Consider the following 27,016-nt stretch of genomic DNA (forward strand, 5'->3'; position numbering starts at 1 on the left):
AGTAAGCTTATATCATATATGACATCTAGTCTTTCTTGTCCATGTTTTTAGAGGATGGTATTATATATAAATAGTATAGGCCATAGATGACACATTCTTAGAAAATATTTGTTGGAGAGTTGCTAGGAGAAAAATAATGCATTATGTCCTCTTTATTAAATATACTCAACTTCGTATCTTTAAAAAAATCCTGCTATGGGGAAATCCCAAATATATCATCTTACTTTCATTGAGTCCTTTGAGGGAATCCTGCTGAGAGCCAAGCAAGATGGCATCAAATAAAAATAATATACCAACTGAACTCAAATATTGTAGGAACTAGAGCATTTTTCATGTATAAGTTAAATGCTCTTTCTCTACCTATAAATGAACATTACAAGCTAAAGTGAGAGTTTTTCAAACACTGTGTGGGAAAAAAGTAAAAACAATAATAATAAATAAAAATTTAAAAATGTTTTCTTCTCTAGAAAAACTAAATGCTATTCCCCCTCCAGCTTTTTTTTATTTATTTAAGAGGCTGTCTTAGAATTTCCACCCTTATGGTTGGCTTTTTTAGTACCAGAAATTTCTATGCAGACTACTAGGGAAGAAAAATCATCAATAGTCTTTCACAATAATATGACTGGTGGGGCAAGATATGCCCATGAGTACATTTGTGCCATGGATGTTATAGTGGTAACCAGCTACTTCCTTCATGAACTTAAGGCCTACTACACAGGAAAAAAGTGCATAATTCTGTTAACCCAGCCAAGAAACCAATGGTCAGGGAGTTTCAAGGCTTTAGATGTTAACCTACTATTATTATTCTGCCCTAGGCATAGTATCATACTGTGGTGTACATTCATCTATCTATACCCATAGATTGTGTAGCTCTTGAACCTCATCAGAGAATATGTTTTGTTTAGTTGACAGCAGTTAATACAGAAATTCCCAACCAGTCAAAGTGTAGAGAATGAGTGTTAGTGTGGTGTTTTGCCACAAATGGGGCATCTAAACTACACCCCTTCCCCTCAATACTCAGAGAAGTATTGCCCCATCAAAGAAGAGGAGACAGGAAGACTGTAAGAATAGAAGAGTAAGACCAAGGTAAAACTATGTCTTCTTAATAGGCTAGAAATTATGAACTCATTTTAGCTGTAGTTACCTGTACAAGATCATGTTAGTCAACATTTTGTCGTAGAAGGGGAGCCACTCAAAAACCTCCACCACTATTTGAAGGATTACTGGAAGCTGAGGACTGCTTTGGGAGAAAGAAATCTTTCTTTAGGGGTGTGTCATGACTTAACTCAAATGAATGGTTCCTATACAGGCAGCACAAATTAGACTCAGTGGGTTTTAAATAAAATAACGACATGACTATGAGAAGGATAAGGGATTAGATCTTAGGGTAAGGGGGCAAATAGGACAAATTTATATTATATACATGCAGGAAATCTCAAAAGTTAACATAAATGTCATAATAAAAATAGAGGTTTTTTTGATGTGTTCTAAATTACTTGTCATATGAAAGAAAAAGGCTTTGCAAGGTCACCTGTAACTTTCATAAACACGTTCGTGGACACTGCCTAATGTAAAGTGCAGTGACTCACGTCATTTATTCCGAAAATGAAGGAAGAGAGAAATGCAAGCTTGGGATGATAATAGAATCTCTGTGTTCTTAGGCTGAGAGTCAGGCATGATTTGGTTGCAGGGCATGTCCCCTCCCTTCCTCTCTGAGCATTTCATTTGAGTAGAAAGCTCTCTGTAAATCACCTCAATAAAGATGAAATAACTCCCTCCAGCAGGATTCAGATTTCCGTTATACAGGGGCATGCAATGGGTTTTCCAAATCAATATTACAACAGAAATGTGGCCATTACAATAGAAGGTACAGAGGAAGAACATATAAGAAGTTGTTTTCTTATTATTATACTCTTGGAGGAAAAGGGCAAGCAGAGAAAAGAAGGGAGAAAAATATACAAAAGGATGCAGAAGATGGAGACAGGTAATATGCAGCCTTGTGAATGACTGGAAGCTATCATTGAATAACCAACCTCATGAGATAGATTACTACTTCACACTAGAAGGATGCTGCCTTTGCTTTTATATTAAAAAGAAAGAGTGCCACATTGGAATAGAATATAAAATTCAGAAAGACATTAGTGAAAGCTTGGGATTATTAAACAAATAAATGAAGACCTCATCCCAATTGCACCATAAAATGAAAATTAAATTATAAAAATGAAATTACTTAGCTTAACATCTTTTTGAATCTTCTGCTTAAAAGGAAAAAGTTAGGAAACAAAGAAGGGAGGGCTCCCAGGAGGTGAGAATGGCTTTCCTTTGTTTTCTTTTTATTTTTTCCTGGAACTAGCTTCCTTGAGAAGCTGTCTTGATTTGCAAATGTATCAGCTGGCCATAATCTTCCCATCAGTGATTGAAAAGAATGGAAGACTCCCCTCAGTCTTCTCCAGGGCTTTCCAAGTCCCTCAGCAGACACCTGCTCCTGGCAGCACATGTTAATTTCTTTAGTCTATGGTAATTTACTCCTCTGTCACCCAGCCTTCCTCTCATAATGGGTTTATGACTTGTAAAACGGTAGGATGGAATTACATCAATAAATACTGACTGAATGGTTGTTTCATTTAGACAATGCAGTAAATATTATGATGAGCAATATAGAAGAGTGTTTGTATTAACAGCATTCCCCTTTACCATAACATATACATATTTATTTGATACGATGGGCTTATCACATGCATGCCGCTGTAAATGAGGGGAGCTGAAAAGATGAACCGATTCAATCACTGCTTAGTGAAAGCTTATTTGACTATTCACAGCAGAGACTATAAAGAACACAAAACTACTTTGAAAATACTCTCCTGCAAAAAGAAGCTCCTTTGAAAAGGGTTAAGACTAGACTTATCTATGGGTATAAGGATATCCACGGTATTTAGAATGCAGTTGGGAATTATAGTGATTTACAAAGTGGCATCAGTAGGTCCATGACCCCACCATGGTTCATGACCTCACCAGCCATCGGTTACTGGCTAAACTTACAGTACTAGGAATTAGTTCCTTCCTACTGAGCAGGCCTTAAGTCCAGTTAGATGGCTTTTGGTTTCCCCCAAGATACATATCCTACTTTTGCACCCTGGGGAATATCTTGCCACACTGATAATTGTTGTGGTCCATAGGCACTGCCTCTGGGAAGAACTACTGATTGCGCTTTTCTCTTTGCAGCTTACACAGTACCATAGATACTAAGAGAGCTTCTCCTCAAGAAGGAGCCTTACAAGTCAGCTCCAGCTCAGCGCCTCCAGATCCTGTGTCCAAACTATGCAGGAAGCCATCTAGGAAAATGGCAATACCCTCTATTGTTTAGGGAGTCTCTTGAACCAACACAATACATCAGTTCATGTCAACATAAATGGGGAAATTTCACAAGGTCCTGTTTCTAGATGAATAACAACATTTAATGACTGCTATTTTTTAAAAAAAAGGAGAATCTATCTTTTCCAGGAATGAGTCCTCTGATGGGTTATCTGATCCCAAGTGGTCAGTTCTAAACACATATAGAAATATTCAACACTAAATGAACTCAAAAGCATAAATTTGAGGGAGGGAAGACATGAGAGGAGTTGACAGGAGAAAGAAAGGAATAGAAATCATATAAACAAAGAGCTCAAATATGAAATTCTCAAAAGCTTAAAATATTCACATTGAAAGCCAAAGTGTGCATGTGGGGGGGAAGAAAAGTTCAAACGAAATCAGCAATAAATCACTCTCCTTTCAGTATATATCCCTGGCACACAAATGGACTTTGGGTGCCCATCCCACAATGAGATATGTTCTCTCAATCTGGACACTTGGGCTAGGGCCAAGGCCCTCCCCAGAACGAAATGACAAACCCCAGAGATTCCCCCATGGAGGATCATGCCCTCCTTGGGGAATGAAGTGGGGATTGAGTGGGGGGGGTGGGCACAGGGAGAGGGACTAGTGGGGTTGCAGGTGTGGAGAGGAGGGAGAGGGAGCTGGGACTGACATGTGAAGCAAGCTTATTTCTAATTTAAATATATGACAAAAATTGTTTAAATTAACATAAATAAAAAAACAAATAAATAAATCACTCTCCTTAAAGTAGAGTAGGTTGGATGAAGATGTAGATGACTTTTAAACAAAATGAAGGTGGCAAAGTGAGTGCATATGGTAGTCTGCAGCAGGGAATTGGAGACAGTAGTGATGTAAGCAGTCAAGAGCTTGGACTCTGCGACAAGAATGCACTGAAGAACTATACCAGTTTACTTCCTGGTTAACCTAGCCAAGACAGACTAACTAACCTCTCCATTCTTCCCCTTGCTGGTCTGATTGTTTATGCTAGTATTGTCTTTGGTTAAATTGACTGATGTCTGTAAAGTCTTTAAAAGAAATGTCTGCCGCTGACCTGGTGGCATAAACCCACAAGTCCAGCTCTTGAGAGGTGGAACTGGAAAGATTAGAAGTTCAAGGCCATCCTTGGCTATAAAGTGAGTTGATACTCTATCTCAAAGAGAAAAGTAAAATAAGATAAAATAAAAACACAGAGCCGGGCAGTGGTGGCACACACCTTTAATCCCAGCACTTGAGAAACAGAGGCAATGCGAATCTCTGTGAGTTTGAGGGCAGCCTGGACTACAGTGTAAGTTCCAGGACAGTCAAGGCTACACAGAGAAACCCTGTCTACAAAACCAAAAGTAAATAAATAAATACATAAATAAATGTATATATGAAACAGAGACAAAACAGCACCGTGCCGGGTTCAGAGGAATCACTGGGTACTTAGTAATAGAATTGCAAAAGTCTCAGACAAAGCAGTGTAGGAGGATTCAGCATGGTAGAGTTGGTGTACAAGTGCAGAAGGAAGGCATTAGAAAAAGAGGCATAAGTGTTGGGGGAAGTCCTGTGCATTTGTCAATAAAGTACTGTTGAGCCTATAGGAAACCTAGATAGGAGGGACTAGGAGTCCAGGAGAACTCTGGGAAGGGGAAACACAAGAGAGTTCGAGATGTAACGCCATGGGTAGGATCCCGGAACTATTCTCCGGTAAGAGAAATACTTAGATTAACAATTATGGGGTAATTACTTAAAGCAGAGCTAGCCAGTAAGAGACAAGCAAGGCCAACAGCTTCATAATTAATACAGCGTCTTGTGTGTTTATTTGGGGACTGCAATGAGGCAGAGCCTAGGCGGCTGGCGGGGGATAAACCAAAGCGACTAACAAAAGAAAAAGCTTCTCTTAACACATAAGACACAAATCAAGGGCTGATACAAGAATCTTAGGCATCATCATTGATCCTACTAGGACAGGGCTTTCTGGTACCGGTCCTTCTGTCTTTAATTCTTCATCCTTTTCCCTTTGTCCCATGATAGCTGAAGCACGGGCAGCTTTGTAGAGAAGATTTCATCTTCAGGGCAAGAATGACCTCCAGGGAATTGCTTGAAACCCTTGCCTCCCCTTAAATCACTGTTCTACACTAATGATTTTACCCCAAGTACCACTCTTCCTCAGGAAGTGTACACCTATGCTGATAAGCCCAAGTCCTTATAAGTCCTCCCAATGCAGAAAGTACATACTCCAAAGTACAATATGTTGAAAAGGATTCTTTCCTACAGTTCAGGCTGCAGTTCCTGGGGTAAGATCCTAAGACTTCTGAGGCTGCTGGGGAGAGGAAAAACTCTGATGCAGGAATCATGACAAATTGACATCTCCAGCACTGGGGGCTAGGAAGAATGGAAGAGTATGTGCGAGTTCACAGGATGCTGAAAAGAGGAGGAGAGAACAATGAAGAAGCTATACAGGTGCACCCCTGACTATAAGAACTACACATTGACAGTTGCATGATTGAGTGACCCCAGGTACCTTGGGAGGGTAGAGAAACAAAGGCTTCTAGCTTCCCTGTTTACATATAGCCTTGGAGCAGCCAAGAATATAAGGTACTTTAGAAATATGGTTTTCCTCTTTTCTTTTGATCTTTATTCACTGACTACAAAACAAGAACATGAAGACGTTTCACAGGATCCCTGATCTAACAAATGCAATGGCGTGTTAGGAAAGCTCCATTATGAGCTATATAGAGTTGAGTCAGAACTCAATGGTCCTTTTGTCCCAGGTCAAGAGCATCCATCTATGGCTCCTGAAAGCTGCTTAGGAGTGAAGCAGCTCTGAAAGTTCCAAAGAAATTGGACTTGATGACTTTATAGAAAAGGAAAAATCACATCTAATCAGAGCCTAATGGATCCATGCTAGTAGATACGCATCATCTATCTCAACTAAACTAGGACTCTCCATTATTTGAAAAACTGTCATTGCTCCAAAGTGACCAAAGCAGTATTCTGACAAAGGAAGTGATATCTGGGCTGGAGACCATTTTGGAATTGCTTTACTTGTGTTCTTCTGCCTTCTCCCACCCTTGTTCTGCTAAATAAAGACATGAACCTGAAGGGATAGGAGATACAGTATCAGAGCGAGGGAGCACTCTCTGGAGGTTCTAAAGTTAACTGGAAGTTCATATACAGAGACTACGGACAGAAAAAAAAAAGATAAGAAAACCTGAGATGGCCTGCAATTATGGTTAGGTGGTATTTGGAAGAAGAGATAATGTGCCAAGTTCAAATCCATTGTCATTGAATGAGCCAAAAGAAAGACAGAACAGAGATGGTAATGGAGATAATTTATACAAAGGCAGCACTAAGACTCCATGTCAAGGAGGCAACAGAAGGGGTACAGCTCAGTGGTAAAGTATTCTGTGGCCTATGTCAAGCCCTGGGTTCTACCCAATCACAGAGAGACAGAACTGATAACAAATCCCAGTACTCAAAACACTCTGGTTTCTGGATACTTGCCTTTTCTGCTTACTTGTTTGATTGTTCTGTTTTCAACCAGGAAAACTAACAAAGGTAACAGTAAATTCTAATGCTAAATATAGATGCAACAATTTGTTCAAGGAGGGGGAGAAAAGGAAAAAAATGAGAATAGGCATAAGATGAAGAAATTAAGCATGGATTGAAAAATCAAGTGTCTGGCCTGATCACAACAGCTCCCAAATGTTGAAAGAAAATTGTTATTAGCTACAAACAATCACAAGTCAAGAAACATATCTTTAAAATTAAAATGTGTCAATATTTATCCATCCTCAGTCTCAATCATGATAGCCTACATGAAGTTTCATTTTTATCTGACAAATCTCCCAATAGGCAGAATAGCACTAAAGAAAAGCAATAAATTTGAAGAATGGAAGAGAAAAGCACAAATCTTATTGGGTTACATCTTAACACAGACATGTGGAATAGAAAAGTACCCTTTTCAGCTTGAGACTCACTTTCTTCAACAACCAACATATACCTCTTCCCATATCCTGGTATTTTGCACTATACAGTGAAATTTTGTATTTGAAATACCTAGGAAATAACCAGGAAATAGCTGGTTGGGGTTTGTCAACTTGACACAAGCTGGAGTTATCTGAGGAGACAACTGAGAAAATATCTTTACCCAGATTTCCTGTGAGCAAGTCTGTATAGTATTTCTTTTACTAACAACTGAGTGGTGCCGCTCTTGGGCCTGTGGCAATGGATAGTAAAAGAAAGCAGGCTACGCATGCCAGTAAGCAGCATTTCTCTGCAGCTTCTGCTCCAGTTCCTGCCTCTGGGTTCCTGCTACCCTCAGTGATAAAATTTGACCTGTGAGTTGTTATGGCAATAAACCCTTTCCTCCCTAAGTTATTGTTGATCATAGTTCTTTATCATAATAAATTAAGACAGGTGCTTAACTCAAAGAGTTCAGTCCTCAGACATCTAAGTCCAATCCCAAAAATACATTTATTGGCAAATAAAAGTGATTTAATTGACTTTCAACAGCAATAAAAAACATCACCAGATCTTAAATTGTGCAAGAATGACACTCTTGTAAGGCAGATCCCCAGGGAGATTGTGAACAAAATCTATGGAATCTGCTCTTGCTGTAGCTCTGCTTCTGGAACTTCTGTACAATATTGGACATGACCTACCAAATGTCCACAATAGAGGAGGGTAACATTTATGGTGGTTTGAAAAAAATGCCCCCAAAGAACTGGCACTAGTAGGAGGTGTGGCCTTGTTGGAGGAAGTGCACCATGATGGGGTTGAAATTTGAGACCTCTTTTCTCATGTTTTACTCAGTTTGATAGTAAACCCCCTGTTGCCTCCAAGATGCAGAACTCTTAGTGCCAGTACCACATATGCCTGCATGCCACCATGCTCCCCATCATGCAACAAAAACCTAACTAAAACAACATTGTTCTGAGGGAGAACAGAATTCTAGAAACTGTCAGCATCATCTGGCAATAGAATCTAGCTGAAGTCTGCTACAGGACAGTGAAACTGATATCTCCTCTGATACAATTTAGTTCAAAATGCCCAGATCCTACACAAGGGAAATCACCAGGGAATAAAGGTCATAGTAGTAAGACATTTATATCAAGCATAAACATATAAGTAGATACAGTTGCATGTGCATTGTTAAAGAAAGATGTATTTCTTTTGCTTTTTAAAGCACAGTAAAGACAAAGTATATTTGGGAGTAATGCAATAGGAACAGTGGTCAAAGAGAGGAAGTGGAGGGGAGAGATTAGACTCAATTCCAAATAACATGAGCAAGATAACTCAGAGTTAGGGAGTTTGAAGTAGAGATCTGTAGAAAAATAATTACTATAAGTGATAGGGTGGTAAAGAGTATTCCAAACTAAAAGGATTCTTGATGAAGTAAAGCCATGATGATATGACTTCCCCCAAAGATGGAGAGTGAGCAATCTCATCAATAGAGATGAGTGGTGACCAGTTCAAGAGCATGTAGCTTCTTTTTAAACTGATTCATCAGGTTTTTTTGTTACTAGTGTATTTTATAAGGAATGGCACCTATGGACCTAGAGGTGTCAGGAGACTAAGGTTCAGTAAAGTAAAAAGTAATTGTGTGAATATCAACAATAGAGTGTACTATTTTAAAAAAAATCATGACTCGTTTGTTAAAGGTTCTTATTATCTAAATCAAGATGAATGAGATAAAGTTTTTCTCAAACTATGTCCCTTGGCCCCTTGAATAATAATGTCTATATTTTCTCAGAATGTGTTAGACATGAAACCTCTTGTGCCCTACTCTACTAAAAAATCAGATATTGGGGATGACATCCAGTACTTAGATTTTATTTATTTTTCTTTTGTAATTATCTGTGTTGTGGAGGTAGGGATGGAAAAGTCTACTAGTGGAAGCCAGAAGAGGGGTTCAGATCCCCAGAAGATGGAATTATAAGAAGTCATGCAAAGTCTGACTAGGGTGCTGAGATCCAACCTAGGGTAATCTTCAAGAGCAGCGCATGCCCTTAACCACTGGATATCTCTCCAGCTGCAGTGATCTGCATTTTAACAAATTTTCTAAGTAACTATGGTGAATTCCCCAGTTTGCAAGTCACTGAGTTTGAGATATATCCCACAATTGTCTAGAATATGGATATGAAAGATATCCATGAGATATACTCTCTTTCTCTCATGATGCTAGATAAATGCCCTCCCACTGAGACACATCTAATGCCCTTGGAAGGCACAAGGTCAGTTCATTTAGATAAGCAAGTTACAAATCAATAAAGAATATCTGTAGTTTAGTGTGTGTGTGTGTGTGTGTGTGCACGCGCGCGCGCGTGCATACATGTATGTGTGAAATAAAATATGTGATAAGTATTTCCCCAGTTCTTCAAATCAGTACAACTGATGACAACTGAGTCATTGCAAATGAAAAGGGTTGACTTGGAAGGAGGAGAAGAAAAAAGGAAGGCAGGGGACAATGAGAGAGGGAAGGAGGAGGGATGATGACATGGGAAGTAGAGAGACAGACAGAGATTCTGATTTCATTACAGTGTACAGAAGACTATGTTGGCCAACTGCTTCTCTCCTGCTCCAGCTTCAATTCAAGCCACATTCTGCTTGTGAAACTGTTCTCTGGGTGTCACAGCTCTTTTTCTCCAGGACATCTCGTAGCAAGATCTAAAAAGCGCTGTGAGTATGCATATAAAGGATTCAGGCATGTTGAAAGTGCACAGTAATTCTCCAAAGACCATGCAAATGTCTGCTGGCTAAATGGCTGTCACTCAAGATTAGGGACAACATATGTCGGTTTCTACATTTCCAACCAGAGGGAGAATTCGGGTTGACAGTAGTTTCCTAAGAGCACTGTTGCACAAAAGCATTTTTTTCTTCTGAGGAAAAATTATGAAAAATTAAAGTATCCTTCTTAACAGGGTCACTTCTGACCTATACATAGTCTTAATTGGCTTGATTCAGCTGCAAGGAGGGAGTAAAACTTATTTTTCAGAACCCTAGTATTTTCATAAATGGCTGAAACATCAGGTATTTCACAATGAAAAAGGAAATCCTTTTAGAGTCCTGATCTACCTCAAATGGCTTATACAGCCTGCGATGCAACCAGGGAAACAGGTCTGTCCAACAAGCTCTCACATGCTAGCCGACCACCTTGTCAAGCTACAGTGATGTGTGTCCTTGTATAAGAAAATCAAATAACATTCTGTAAAGAATCAACAGGAGGTGGCAAAAAAAAGTCAGTGTACTCTACCCAAGAAGGACTGTTAGGCTCAGATTTCTCTGTTGGAGTCCCTTAATACAAACAAGGAAAACAACACCCCCCATTTATTGGGTTTAAAAAAAAGCACACTTCTAACAGCTCAGATTTGAATATCTTATTTAATTGAATCAAGTGAGAAAGTGGTCTGTGGCCCTTATGAACTTAAAGATCGTTTCCATCAAATCCTGTGTGTGTGGTCTCAGGCTACAGAAATATCTAAATAACAAAATGTTCCAAGACTTGTCACTGTCAACACCAAACACCTATTAGAGTAGGTAATGTTCGTGAGCTTCTACATCATTCTATTGCAAACTTTGGATAGACAGACATCGAACTACCTGTTACCCAAGCTGTGAAGAAGATTAGGGCTTTGGGTGCAGGAGATCAGGGTGCATCTCAAGATACTTTCCAAACAGAGGAGACACAGCTCCAGAAGTCTGCTGCAGAAAGGGTTTTCTCTGGGCAATACAGAGGAAGGATTTCTCCAGGTTTGGAAGAAAGCTTGCAAAACGAAGCAGAAACCTGTGTCTACTGACTCCACACTTCCAGCAAACCAAACATGGGTGTACAATGTGTTTTATAGGCATAACAGCAGCCTGATGATTCTAACGAACCTTGTTCCTTTTAACATAAATTAATATCTTCTTTCACTCTAGCATCTTGAAAATATATTGAATAAGTGTATACATAGTAGGACAACCTACTACATTCTAAACTTCTAACTCCACTAACTATAACTGTATGGGATTTTCATCATTCACACCTGATTAATAGATACTCGCCATTATCAGCCACAAAATATAGCCCAATGCAAGTAACTGAAAGATCTGTTTTTTAGGTAATTTCCTTGTTCTGCCAGAGGTAACTTATCAACTGTCCTAACCCTAATATCCTAAGAAAAATGTTGAAACATTTCTTTTTTCAATGACTTAGTTAAATTCCAATGTTCAGCAGGACCCATGAGGCTTCCTAATGCTGCAGCCAGACATGGACATGAACAGTTAAGTTTGCAGTCTTTTTTATTATGCAAAAGCCAAACACCCAAATCATCTTACAGATGTAGCTTCTAGGTTATAGAATTATGCTACATTGTTTTATATTTTTCTTGGAAACTTTGCCCACTCACTAAAATAATGAGATCTCAACTATCTTAAACTGGCCACGAACTCACTCTGTAACCAAAGATGACTTTGAACTTCTAATCCTCCTCCCATGTACTGGGATTGTGTTCACATAATAGCACATCCAGGATGTGAGGTGCTGTGTATCAAGCCTATGGCTTCGTGCACACTAGGCAAGCACTCTACCAGCCCCAGAAGCCTTAACTGTGATAGTGTATCATCTGAATTTTGGGTGGTTAAGTACTTCTATGGATTCCATCCATTCTGAACCTGTTGTCACTAAGTCCTTGGGCACTTACTCAGGAGAGATGAACATACAGCTGTTTCTCCTCTCCCTCCTCCTCAGTATTCCAAATCCAACTCTTGAAGGAAGTATCCAAGGTTACAGAAACCCATTTTTCTCCTTACATTTTCAACACTGGAACACTACTCATCTTTAGGAAGCAAGAAGTTTGGGAGTCATCTGAATTTTAAACAAAAGAAATCAACAAAACCCAAAAAAGCAGAAAGACCAAGCAAAGGGACAAGGGAGCAGAATAACAGTAAACTCTGTGAAAGAAATAAAATAAAGAGTTTCACCACAAACAGGTTATTTATTTATTTATTTTATTATTATTTTATTTTTTGGTTTTTCAAAACAGGGTTTCTCTGTATTGTTTTGGAGACTGTCCTGGAACTCACTCTGTAGACCAGGATGGCCTCGAACTCACAGAGATCCGCCTGTCTCTGCCTCTGCCTCCCAAGTGCTGGGATTAAAGGCATGCACCACGAACGCCCGACCATAAACTGGTTTTAAAAGACTGATGCCCTTGGGCTGGTTTAACCCCCAGAAACAGCTGACCTGACAAGGGTTAGCTCTTGAATCCCAGACTGATGCCTGGGAATCCAGCATGGGACTGATCAAGACCCCCTGAATGTGGGTGTCAGTGAGAAGGCCTAGGTAATCTATTGAGCCTTGGGCAGTAGATCTGTATTTATCCCGAGTATACAAATGGACTTTGGACTCCCATCCAACAATGAGAGATGCACTCTCACACTGAACACTTAGGGGAGGGTCTAGGACCTGCCCTGGATGAAATGACAGACTATGGACACCCCCATGGAGGGCCTCACCCTCCCTGGGGAAATGAGGGGATATTGGGGGGGGTTGGTGGGAGGGCACGGGATGAGGGGAGGGAAATGGAGAGGGACCTGGAACTGACATGTGAAGCAACCTTGTTTCTAATTTAAATTTAAATTAAAAAAAGACTGATGTCCTCTATCGATCAGTAACTTAAGCCTACTATGTTCTGGGTTGAAAGAGACAGAGTTTGAAGAGGGAATTCCAGAGGTAAATACAGTGCATCACATGTAGGAGTTTGCCATTTTCCCAGTATATGTAATACAGATGTTATAGGATATGCTGTGCATATTTTCTATGTGCCAGTACAGAGCTTTAAGAACACAGGTTTGCACACATGCTTTCTCATCAATTGTCCTCAAATATCTAATAAGACTAACTCTCTTATTTTATAACTGAGACTTTCAAGTGTTTAAGTGTCCTGTCAAAAGACAGCCAGCTACAATTCACTGACTCCCTGTTACTTCATAGAGTTTCAAAAGTGGTACTCTCAAATACTTGTTGTATTGATTTTTCCTTAAAAAATTATTTTTATTACTATTTTTATTTTTATTTGCATGTGTGCATACGTGTGTGCATGTGTTTAGGTACATGGAGTGCAGGTACCCATGCAGGTTAGTGGTAACGAATAGCCTGGACCAGACTTACAGGTGGTTGTGAGTGCCACATAAGGGTGTTGAGAACTGAAGCTATGTCCTCTATAAGACCTACCTTCTAAGCTGTCTCTCAAGCCCCATACTTGCTGTCCCTAATCACTTATAAATATCTGAGTTGTCAAAACACAGTTTCATAGTAGTGACTGACAGATATAACCAGGTTCCTTAAAACACAGCACTTAGCAGCTGTGATCAATGTATCCAAGCCTCTTCTACCTATCTCAAGAGCAAGCCTAACTTTACTTCATTTATACTGAGACAATGGAGACTGAAGCACTAATGACAAAACCCTGGGTGGCAATAGAAATGCTACAGAATGCACAACCGTACCAGGCCATCCTATATACAGAGGAGACATTGCTATGTAGAAAGGCCAGGCTTCCAAGGAAACTGAATGACTTACTACAGAGGATACACCAGTATAAAACCTAGATGCTTCATCTAGATGATGGCTCAAGTGGCCGGCTCTGGCCTAATAGTAAGGACTAGGAGCTCACACCAAGTTCATGCAGACATGATCCTGGAGGTGTGGGACTGGGAACTAAAGTATTAGTGTTCACATATGCCCCCTAGATATCAGAATTGTTATTCACTTCATGTGTGCAGAGTAAGAGGGGAATAAGAATTTTATGAGCTGGGGACTGAGTTCCTCCTCCAAACTTCTCTTGTCATCTTTCTCAGGTCACATAATCACTCTGGGCCTCACAAGTCCTTGGTAATAAAAGGCATGAGTGTACCTGAAGCAAAATTTGCAGCATACTCTGTATCTAGCCACAGACTTCCTCCCTTATCTGGCATCGGGCCTCAAGCTTCATTGCGCAGTGATAAATGAAGATCTTCCCATTCAATCTCACTCTAAAGCTTGAAGACAACCCAGCAGCAGGTGTCAGTCACCACCATCTTAGAGTAAATTACCCGTTATTGCTTCCTCCACTATGCGAACAACAACAACAAAAAACCAAAAATCTGTGAAAACACAGTTCTCTCCACGAAAACATGACAGGAACTAAAAGGAATGATAGGTCAGGTGGCCTGGGACATGAAACACACATATCCACTGACATGCAGCTTCACGGAGACATCCATCCTTTCCCGGATATCCTGATGTTGGTCCCAAGTTCTTCTCTGAGCAAACAGACATTCTCACTAAATTTCTTTCCCTCTCCCTGTGCACTTATTGCACAAAGTTTTTCCTAGCCATCCTGTGGGACGCGCTCATTACACAAGCCCATGCAATTGTGTAGTTACCAAGTGGGCAACCTTTTTTCTTCCTGTATTCCTTATGATCTCTTCTGAATGGCCTCACTCCCATTAATATGAGTAGCTCTCCTTTTGGCCACAGGCATCCTGACTATGCCATTTCAGAGTCGATTTCATCTACACTTTCTAAAAGGCTGCTTCGTAAACTCCTGCCATCTCACCACCTCACCTAGTAGGCTTGCCATTCATCTGCCAGGCCTCCACCCTACCTAACAGATCTGCTCGCCATTCATTTGTCAGGCCTGACATCCAGTAAGCTGAAACAAAGCAATCACTAATTGGGAAGAAGAGGACTCAATTTCTCATCTACCTCCTGCTGTTCCTGTGAGAAATAGACCCCCGCACATCATCCCCTACCCCTTCCGGGAGCCTCCAGCTCCTCAGCTGTGAAAAGAGGGCATGAGCTTCTGACCCTCTGATTTGATTTCACAGCATCCTTGTTTCCATTCTGACCTTTGGCTCTGGGACTTTGCAGGGTTAGGCCATCATCAGAAAGAGAGCACTGTTTGCCACTCTGACTGCCAATCTGGACTAGGGCAGACTGTACAGGGAGGCTGACAATGATCAAATGCCCAGGGCTGGCCCTGTGCCATGTGTCAGCTCAACACACCATGTGACAGGCTACAGATGGAGACCTGGAGACTAAGTGTTCTGCACCGTGCCCTACAGAACTCTGAAGCCGGCCCCGGAGCTCACAGTGACTGCCCAGACTCAGCCTCTGGGAACTCTGCCCATCAGTCTTCTGCCTGCCCTGGCTGAACCACAGAGTCCAAATGCTTAACTTCAAAAATGGAATGAAATAAAATTTTAAAAATAATAAAATTAATTTAATTACATGGCTGATCTTTGTAGCTCAATTAGTAGAGAGTTTGTCCAGCATGCACAAGGTCCTGGATTGGGTCCTCAGTACTGGATGAAAACCATTCATAGCATCTTATATCTATAACCCAGCACTCCAGAGGTTCAAGAGGAGTATCAAGAATTCTGGATCATATTTTAACACATAGAAAATGTGGGGCTAGCCTGCATTATAGGAGACCCTATCTCAAAAATAAGTAAGTAGATAAGTAAAGGGATACCTTTAAGATTTGGCTATGTCTGGTGATACAAATGTGCTCATGATTAATAATATTATATTTTATGATTGTTTTGCCAAGGACCAGGCATATGTTTTCTTTTTTGATGTGCAAAAAACACTGAAGAGCAGGGGCTATCATTTTCCCATTCTGCAAAAGTGCTTTGGGATGCTCAAGTCCCTCCTGGCATCCTGGTCCCAGCTCACCTTGGTAGAACCTCATTGTGCTACCTTATTGAGCCTTCCAGTCGAGTTCCTTCTCCCTTCAAAGGCATGCTCTTCTTACACTAGTGGAAATCTTTCTATAACGATCCTGTTAGCCCCCTCCCTCTCATTGGATCCCCTCAGACTTGGATAAAGATACTCAACCTAATCAATGGCAATATTTGAAGATAAAGAACAATTAGCACAAATACTAGCCAGCTATGTGGCTTCCCTTTGTTCTTCCCCAGCCTCCCTCGCTAATTGGAATGGGGGCTCTGGTGTGTTTTGCTTTCTCTCTCTTTGCCATGTCTAGTTTATCTCATAGCATGCTAATGTGAGTCAGAGCTTTGACAAATATACAGCTAGTTTCTAAATGATTGAAATCACTTTACTTTTCCAAGTGAAGGGGAGCTCCTACAGGAGATGTGAGGACTGGCAGCTGTACCCACTGAATGGGTATGTATTGATGACACAGAAATTTGATATTCGGGGGCAATTGCCATCAAGCAAAATATAGGGGGGCAGTAAATAGAGGTTTACAATCAACTCAAAGTGTCAAATCATTCAGGACAAAACAGCTTTATGCTATGTGAGCCTCTCTGCACTCATTTCTAGCATGACTTTTGTTTGGCCAGACCTTACAATCCCCAAAACAGAAACACATTCTGTGGTCTTTCCTGTTTCTGCTCATTGCTAGCATTGTGGCGATTTCTGTCTTCTGCTTTGCTTTTCTGTTGGGTCTCATTTTCTTTAAACTGTCTCCGTGGGCCTTATAAAATGTTAAGGTGCTAGGCAGATAGGTCAGTAGTCACAGTGCTTGTCATAAAAGCAAGAGGGCCTGAATTCTCTACCTCAGAAACCATGTTTAAAAAAAGAAAAACTTGGATGTAGAAACAGAGAGATGGCTCAGCAGATGAAAACACTCTAAGCCTGTTTACCTAAGTGTGATCCTCACTCCAATCCACCTTTAAAAATATCCCAAGTATACACACGGACTTTGGACTCCAATAGAACAATGTGAGGTGCACTCTCACCCTGAACTCTTGGGAAAGGGTCTAGGCCCTGCCCTATATGAAATTACACACTATGGACATCCCCATGGAGGGCCTCACCCTCCCTGGAGAAATGAGGGGATAACGGGGGGGGGGCACGGGAGGAAGGGAGGGAATGGGAGAGGGACCTGGAACTGACTTGTGAAGCAACCTTGATTCTTATCTAAATTTAAACTGGAAAATAAAATTAAAAAAAATAAAATAAAAAAATATCAAGATCAGGTGGCTCTTGCCTATAATCCCACAACTCCTACAGAGAGGTAGGAAGCAGGTATATGAGAATTGATAATCATGATGTACATATCTCAGCAACAAAACACAAGGGAGACTGCCTCAACTATGTGGAAGGAAAGAGCAGATTCTCAGAGAGGCCCTCTGGCCTCTACTCCCCTGGCATGGCACATGTACAACTTACTCATACACTTCAGACATATCTACACACATACCTACCTACCTACATACATATATACAGAAATTTATATACAAAATACAAAAATCCAGTTTTGGTAGTGTACTCTTTTAATTCCAGTGCTGAGAAGTTAGGCAGATCCCTGGGGGGAGGGGGGACGATGGTCTGTAACCTGTCACTCTTGCCTTCTTGGTGCACTGCAGACCAGAGAAAGAGCATGTCTAAAAATTAAAAAGGAAGATGGTATCTGGAAAATGGTACTTGAAGTTGTTCTATGGCCTCCACATGCACATGTAGCCACCCACATATACCCACACACACATGAACATGAATGTACACTCTTTCTCATTGGAGCACAGTCCACACGTAGTAAACTCATTTCATATGAAGCTCCATCTGAAGCCTATGACTGATATGACTACACCACACTAGATTGCGTGCACTGACTGTTGTCATTGTAATGCTTGCATTGATAAACCAGACATTCCATTCTCAGTTGGACATTTATGACAACACTTCTCCATATCTTGTCTGAGGAGCAAAGACAAAAGATCTCATCACTATAATAAGTAGCCATCAGCCCTGCAAACCGATTCAGCCAATAATAACTTGTGTTCAGCTTACTCCATACTACAAATTTCCTAAGCTCCTAAGCTAGGACCCATTAGACAAGAGTTCCACTGAAGTACTATCAGGGAAAGCCACTTGAGGCTTCCATGTTTGGTACTATACCTTTAGCTCATGAAGTGCCTATGGAAATCAGGAGACAATATCCTTCCAGATGTTCATTGGGTGTGGCTGCCTGCACATTTCTGTCATTCTCGAAGGTCTTAGGCTCTCAGTTGGAACAAAAGCTTCATCTATCTGTCTCAGGACCCTCTCCATCCTTTCACTTTCATTCTGATAGTTCTGCTTAATTCTATGTCACACATTTACAAGAAATCGGATGGGTTTGCCAGACCTTAGAATATATTTCAAATTTTTCAAAAACAGACTCTTATCATACCCCAAGGACACCAAGTTATTAGGGTAATTAACTACTATACCCACAGATGAATCCAAATCTCTTCCATGCCAATACACATTTGCTATGATTGCACTTGATGATATGAATACTTGACACTTGCCTACAACTTTCTTCTCCAAAGCACCCCACATGGAGGACACACTTCTCTGTGCATGACATGTCCTTGTTGGGATATTAGAACAAATTGAGAGTTCAGTGTGTATTCAGTTTTGCCCAAGAGGTTACAATGCTAAGAGCTGCCTAGAGAATCTCACCTCTTCTGGAAGGCAGCCCCATGAGACCTGACTGATTGGGGTGATAGATGGCATTTTATGTACCATTGGACACATGGCTGACCAGAATACAATCATATGGCTCTAAGTACATCAAAAGCAAAGATCACGTCCATTCTACTCGCTGGGTTTTTGCTCTTAAACGTTATATTTTTATTTTCTTATTTAAATTAGAAGCAAGCTTGTTTTACAGGTCAATCCAAGTTCCCTCTCCCTTCCCTCCTCCCCTACCCCACCCCACTAACCTCTATGCCATTCCCTTTCTGCTCACCAGGAAGGGTGAGGCCTTCCATAGATGATCTTCAAAGTCTGTCATGTCATTTGGTGTAAGGCCCAAGCCCTCCCCCATTTGTCTAGACTGAGAGAGTATCCCTCTATGTGGAATGGGCTCCCAAAGTGCATTTGTGTACTAGGGATAAATAGTGATCCACTACCAGAGACCCCATAGATTGGCCAGGCCTCCTAACTAATACCCATGTTCAGGGGGTCTGGATAAATCTTATGCTGGTTTTCCAGCTATCAGTCTGGGGTCCATGAGCTCCCCCTTATTCAGATCACCTGTCTCTGTGGGTTTCTCCAGCCTAGTCTTAACCCCTTTAATCATCACTCTACCATCTCTGCATCTGGATTCCAGGAGTTCAGCTCACTCACTGGGGTTTACAAGACCTAGCAGAGTGCTTGCCAAATAGGTGATATAGTGACTATAATTGACTAAATAAAGGATGGCCTCATCTCCAATATATCACAGTGGTTGGTTATGACTTAAGACTTAAATGAACTTAAATGAACATAGCTATGAGTCCCGATTACAGTATGAGTGGCTGTGTGGCAACTAACCTTCAGTTATCTCATGTGTAAGATGAAAATATTGTCATTTGTGATATCCAATAGTAGGGTTGCTATGTATCTGGTGTTATGCCAAGGTAGTTTATAATCAGTAGCAAATACAACTTACATAATGATATAATTATCCACATACTGAGTGTGATTTAATATATAACTATTCTCACGTTCTGGATCTTGGGGGATTTTGTTTATGATGGAAATCCAATTATTATTTTGCCATTCTATTTAAGCTTATGTTAATCCTAACCTAGCCATGAATGATATAAATATACATGAAAATCTTCTTTCTTGCATTTAAAATTAAATTTAGGGCTGAGAAACTGATCCCACTGATGCTAGTCATTATGTATTTTGAGAGAAATAAAATCCTAAGCATCAGCATTCAAAAATATATAATGCATGACTCTTGATTGGTAATCTTCTGACATGGGCTAATTTTTTTATTCACTAATACATGCACTCAGATTTTCCCTTGTCTGAAAAACTGAGGCAAATTTTAACTGAACTATTACTAAGGGGGTTAGGGATGTTGCTCAGCTTATAGAGTGTTTGCCTACCATGTGCAAAGCCTTGGGTTATATCCATAACAGCACATATAATAACCATTTTTCAGCAAGCTTGCAATCACAGCACTCAGGAACAAACAGGAGGATCAGAAACTCAAGATTCTACTCAGCTACTTATCAAGTTCAAGGCCAGCTTGGGCTACATGAAACCAAACAGAAAAACAAAGAAAATTATTAAAAACATTTCCATAGTCTCCAGATTGTGAGTCCTAAGCCAAAGAGTTGGACCTTGTATGAAACAGAAGTCCTCATGCAGGAATTATTTACATCCTACCCAAAGACATGGATTCAAATGCACTGAATGAGAACATGGCAGCAACAGTAACCATGAGGCCATGGGTTAGTGTCACAAGACAGGCCACTTCCTTACAGTGGAACAGCAGAATATGGTAAGGAAAGAAAAGACAATTCTCCAAATATTTCCAGAGAGATTTCAATAGGGTGAATATATTTCTCTCCAAATAGAAAAGGTAAAATGCTTTTTCTTGTCGTAACATTGACACTTTAATGGTCAAGTGGCTTTAATTAGACAAAAAGACTATAGAACAGAAATATAAATACTCCTCTCAAGTTCTCTTGTTGCAAATTACCACACAACCCTGTAATTCTATTGATTTTCCTGCACTATATCAAATTTTAATCACCATAAAACATAAACTAATATAGATCTGCCACCATGTGTGCCCTTAGAAGCCTTTGATTGCACAGAGAACCTCTATCTTTTAAGACTGTCTACCCTGAAAACTTGGGGATACAAGCACATATCTGACAAAGGGTCTTCCAATGGTTTTGCAAAAAGTAGGTATGATATTCTAATTTTTTAAGTGAGGACCCATAGGAAAATCACTGGTTACCTTAAAGAATGAGTGAGGTGGTAACTCCCACAAGGATAATTACCAGAGCATTCCTTGAAAGTCAGCAAGATGATTCTGCAGGCAATGTTTTTGCTGCTAGGCTGGACCACATGAGTTTGATCCTGAGGCAAAGGAAAGAACTACCTCCCACAGTTTGTCCTCTGACCTGTACACACACACACACACACACACACACACACACACACACACACACACACACACACACACGGGAACGAGGGCAGCAGTCTTTGGAAAAATGGACAAATTCCTTTTGTTCCCTGGGCTAAATGACAACAGGTTAGGCTTGCCAGTGCATCATAGCTTAGTCCTCTAGCCTTATATTGGATATTCACACCACACAAAGCCTCACTGGGTTAAACCATGATTGATGCCTTAAACTGTGGGCCACAACACTAGTTTTTTTAAGACGTTAATAGATTAAATAAATAAACACGATTGCTGATATAACTAGAAAATTTGCATGCTATATCTAACATAACATAAAGATCTTTAATCCTGTAACTTTATTATCACCTAAAGAAACAGGTGTGTGTGGTTGGTGAGGGGGCAGTTCAGTTGATAAAGTGCTTGCTGCATAACCATGAGTACATGAGTTCATCCCCAGACATACATTAAACCTAGGTGGTGCCTATATACTCATAATCACAGTACTGTAGAGATAGAAAGAGAAAAATCTCCATGACTTGCTGGCCAGCCAATGTAGTCTCTCTCTGGGTAAGCCCCAAGTTCAGTGATAGATGACAGACTCTGTCTCAAAAATGTATACACAAACAAGTACATACCCATCCACGGATTCATGTGGAAACAATATAGACATGTACATAGACACACACACACACACACACACACACACACACACACACACACACACCAGAAATGTAATCCTGAGAGAATTTAATTCTGTGAATTATCAGTGAATACCTTAAAAACTTGTTGTCTGTAAGTCAAAGCTTTTGATATATTGGACAATATCCTACCTATGACTAATATCTTTGTACATTTCAAACATCACAGCTTTGTACTAAAGGAAGATAAAACATAACATGGTACACATACTCAACAATGGACTTTCCTCCAAAGTTCCCGGGAAATTCAACGGTACTTGAATTTTTTGATCATGCTAAGAATATAGGCAGCTCTCATAGATGCAATTCTCCTGTAGACACAATTCTTCATACTTTCAGAAACATCTTTGTCAAACCCACAGCCATGCACTTGGCTCATACCACAGGCACCACACAGTGGCACATGGGCTCTAGATTTCAGTGAGGCTAAATTTTATATTTAGGTCTATCACTAACTAGTTCCACATTAGAGCATGTTCTTTAACCTCTCCAAGATTCAGAACCCTCATTTATCATTAAACAAACCCCAGTCATTCTAATGTCAAAAGTTCTAAATCTGAGTTTAGAATTCAAAGGTACAGAGTTACTTTAAAATCGCCAATGCTCCTGTTTCACAGCGTACATTCAAAGGCTCTATTTTAAAATGTGCCAAGAGGAGGATGCATAAAAAGCACTTTAAGTTTGGAAAGTTCTTTGGAAACAACAGAGACAGAAGGAAGGCAGAGACAATTCTAAGGAAGGAATACAGAAGGACTGCAAAGATCTCATGTTTGTTTCTTCCTGTCATCTATCCATATTGTATAATGTTTTTTGCAGTCAACAGTCATTCCTGTTACAAGAACAAAACTGACCAAGAAGTTCCGTACTTCTGCATTTAAGTTTTGAGTTCTTATGTATGCTTCTACTGGTATGGAAGCCAATGGAACAGTCTAGAAACAATACACAAACAAAAATCACCAATATTTGAGAAAAGAAGGACAATGTTCTGAGAGCCTATGGAGATCACCACCAGATGAAGATGACTAATATGTGGCAGGAATTGGCTTTAATTGAAAATGAAATACAGATGAAGGGGGAATAAATTAGAGTAAAAAGAAGGAAAGAAGGCTTGGAGAGATTGCTCACTGGGTTAAGTGCTTGCTGTGTAAGCATGAGGACCTGAGTTTAGGTCCCCAACATCTGTGAAAAAGCATGTTGTGGTGACATTCACCTGTAAACCCAAACTGTTAAGAAAGGGAGACAGGAGGACCCAAAGGTCACTGAACAACCAGTTTAACCAATTTAGTGAGCTCCAGGCTCAATCAGCAATGTCATCTCAAAAACTAAAGTAGGACAGCTTGATTTGGGGGCGCACAACTTTGATCCCAAAACTCAGAAAACAGAGGAAGGTGGATCTCTGTGAGTTTGAGGCCAGTTGAGGACACATAGTGAGACTCTGTCTCAAAAATAAATAAATTTTAAGAATAACAATGATCAAGTAAACAAAGTGGAGTTTGATGGATGAAGTCACCCAACAAACTTCTGGCCTACACACACACACACACACACACACACACACACACACACACACACACCATATATACACCAGAGACAAAATGAAAAAGATGAAAAGGTTGGATGGTAAAGGAAAGATTTTGTGGTAACATCCTAAATATGATACAGTATGCTCCTAGAATACACTGTTATGTCAGCTTTCTGCATAGTAAGGATATGACTTGTTTTATAAATTAGTCTTAAGATAGGCAGGACTAAAAACAATGCTATGAAGCAAAGAGGTTTATGCAAAATAGTTCAACTAGGTTCTTAGTCCTGTAAGCAAATTCACATCACTTGTGGGAACTCTGAACCTTTGATACTTGGATCTAACTCACCACACCAGGTGAATTAGAGTGGGTGCAGCCTCTGCATCTTTGCCGACCCCTGGGAGATATTAATGACCAGTCAGACCTCAGAAACACACAGGCGATGTGAAATCAAGGCACTAAAGCAAAGCCTGTGGGCTTCTCAGTGTTGCTGAACGCTCCTCAGAAACAGGCGCAGTTAAGTTGCTGGGACTATTTGAAGACTTTCAGGATGTGGCTGGGAATGACAGAAAACAGACTGAATTCACCCTTCTTGCTTACCACCATCCTAAAATATATCCTCTCCTTTACCTGACAAATCCAGGCTGCTAAGAGAAATGGTGACTTTCCTAAGTAAGAGAAACTCCTTTCTATGGCCTAAAATCCTCACAGAAGAGCTGAAAGGACCGACAGGAATCCATGACTGAATCTTATAAGGGCCTGGGACTTCCAGGAAAGTTGTTAGTGAACCAAGCTATGCCTTTTCCTGAAATTTAACTTTGTCTAGAATGACATTCAGTCATGTGGGTTCTGTAGAGTTCTGTTTAATTTATACACTTTTTCACGAGTATGCAGCAGAATAAACTATTGACACATTCACATTTGTCTGTTCTTGCTTCAAAATTCTAAAGATGAGGCTATTTCGTGGACTCCAGGGAACCGAGAGCATCTGCCAGAGCAGACCCCGAAGTGCGTGGATGGGCCTGTCGGAGTGTTGGCATTTGAGCTTCCATGTTTGAAGCCAGGATCTCGAAATGCATCGTGATTCCTGTCCATTAGATTGTAAGGTTCATGTAGCTAATCTTGGAAACAATGGGAACAAGACTGAACTAAAACGGGCTTTTGGCTATTATAGACCACTTCCAAGTGTGTGGGTTGCTCAGAACCCTCCCGGCTTTGCTTTTCTTGAATTTGAAGATCTCCGAGATGGCGCTGATGTTGTCCTAGAGCTGGATGAAAGAAAACTATGTGGCTGCCGTGTGAGAGTGGAACTGTTGAATGGTGAAAAAAAAAGTCGCAATCGTGGCCCACCTCCCTCTTGGGGTCGACGCCCTCAAGATGATTACCGAAGGGGGAGTCCTAGAAGTGTCTCTCGAAGCTGGAGCAGGTTACTTTCTAACTTTCTAGAGATAGGGGAAGAGAAAGGTCTCTGTCTCGTGAGAGAAACCACAAGCGATCTCCATCCTTCTCTAAGGCTTGTAGCAGATCCTGGTCAAACAAAAGGAAGTAGAAGACCAATCTGCTAAAGAAGTGGTGTACAGACAATAACTTCATTTGACAGGAGTGTGTACAGGAAATTCAAGCTTTCTTTGAGACTTCATAATCTTGGTGCATTTTTAAGATGTTTTAGCTGTTCCAATTTGCTTTGAACTTTAGTTCTTCATAGACTGAAATAAACCTAGATCCTGCCCAGTTAAAGTGTGATGTCCTAATGAAAAACCACCAGTAGGAATGGAGAAAAGCTCTAGTTTGTCTAGAAGCTGAGATATGGTGCGGAGCTGTGGGTAAAATGATAGGCAGTCTTTAAAAGCTGTTAGTGAACACCAGCTAACAGGTAAAGCGTGGGAACTGTACATTGAAGGCTTTCAGAGGTTCCTCACTGATTGTTATGTATGGACAAAAGGCTGTAACATTCTTTATTTGGAAATGGAAGACTAAGTTACCAGTGTCCTATCAGTGTAAGGGTACATTGTAGATCTGAACCTTTGAGTCACTGTGCAAGATTTCTTTTTCATGCTGTCACTTGTAATATGTTTGTGAGAATCCTTGGGATAAAGTTTTGGTTACAAATTGTTGTTTAAAAAACTCATATATGGATTTTAGGCATGAAACAGGGGAGTGCCAGCCTACAATCCCACAGCCAGAGAGTCTGGGAAACAGGGAGGACCCTAAGAGAGATATGCATGGTAACCCAGAGAAGGAGAACAGGACAGAATGTTCTGAGGGGACTGAGAACACAGCTGGGAGGGATGAGGAAGCTGGAAGAAAGAGAGGGGGTGAAGAGGAGGGAAGAGAAGGACATAGGGGAACTGGAAAGTTGAGTTGGGGGAAGAATAGAAGAGAGAAGGATGAAAGACCTTAATAGAAGGAGCCATTACAGGTTTGAAGAGAGATCTGGCACTAGTGAGATGTCCAGGGGCCTACAAGGATGACAATCTAACCAATAGTGGAGCAGCTACCTTAAATGGCCTTCCCTAATAACATGATTGATGACTTCTTTGTATGCCATCCTAGAGCCTTCATCCAGTTGCTGAAGGAAGCAGAGGCAAACACCCACACCTAAACACTGAACTGAACTCTGGGAACCCAGTTGCAAAGAGGGAGGAGTGATGAGCAAAGGGGTTAAGACTTGGTGGGTGAAACCCACAGAAACAGCTGACCTGAACAAGAGGGAGCTCATAGAAACCAGATTGATTGCTGAGAGGCCAGCATGGGACTGATCCAGGCCCCCTGGACATGGGCGTTAGTAAGGAGGCCTCAGCATTCTTTGGGGCCTCAGGCAATAGATCAGCATTTAGCCCTGCCATCCAGATGGACTTTGGGAGGCCATTCCACGTGGAGGGATGCTGTCTCTGCCTGGACACATGGGAGAGGGCCTATGCCCTGCCCCAGATCATATGACACACTTTCAGGTCCCCCATGAAGGGCCTCACCCTTCTTGGAGACTGGAGTGGTGATTGGGGGAGGGTTGAATAGGGGCAGGAGAGGAGGGGAGAGAGAGGGAGCTGGGATTGACATGTGAAGCAAACTTATTTATAACTTAAATTAAATTTAAAAATCTAAAGATGAAAAGGTGTGTTTTTCCCACCATCCTCTTCTTGGAAGGGTGGGCAGACTTTTGTGCATCCTTTTACAGAACTTCATCTCCACAAACTCCCCATTCCCAACTTCACTCCAACATTTCATGTGAGAGACCACCTTTGGGCTTGTAAACTAATCCGTGGATAATTCCAGATCACTATTCTCACATGACTGACTCCCACACCTCACATGAGACAAGATAAATTGCTCTTTTTGTTAGGAGTCTTGGGAAGTCTATTGTGCAAATCCCCAGGTGACTCCTAAGCATCAGAAGAAACCTGTGCTAAGTGTACCAAGCTGCCGGAAAAGGTCAAAAACATCCTTGCAATGCTTTCATGGCAACACTCCTCACTTTTTATTCTTCATTAACCTTTCTCACTATCCCTAAACATTTACTGAGGTCTTTATTTAGAAATAATTGCAA

The 27,016-nt window shown here is 40.8% G+C and overlaps 2 protein-coding genes across 5 annotated transcripts in view; one reads left to right on the top strand and one right to left on the bottom strand.

Moving 5' to 3' along the window:
- Ctnna2 (catenin alpha 2) overlaps positions 1-27,016 on the bottom strand; it is a 1,132,589-nt gene that overhangs the window by 190,974 nt on the left and 914,599 nt on the right. The gene's annotated exons all lie outside the window — the stretch shown is intronic.
- On the top strand, positions 24,136-25,033 carry LOC121136821 (serine/arginine-rich splicing factor 3-like). The gene is given in 2 exon segments (XM_040738186.1): positions 24,136-24,902; positions 24,905-25,033. Coding segments are annotated over 2 exon segments (474 nt in total). The 5' UTR covers positions 24,136-24,545; the 3' UTR covers positions 25,022-25,033.

The sequence above is a fragment of the Mesocricetus auratus genome, unplaced genomic scaffold (assembly GCF_017639785.1).
Source record: "Mesocricetus auratus isolate SY011 unplaced genomic scaffold, BCM_Maur_2.0 Super-Scaffold_100676, whole genome shotgun sequence".
NCBI lineage: Eukaryota > Metazoa > Chordata > Mammalia > Rodentia > Cricetidae > Mesocricetus > Mesocricetus auratus.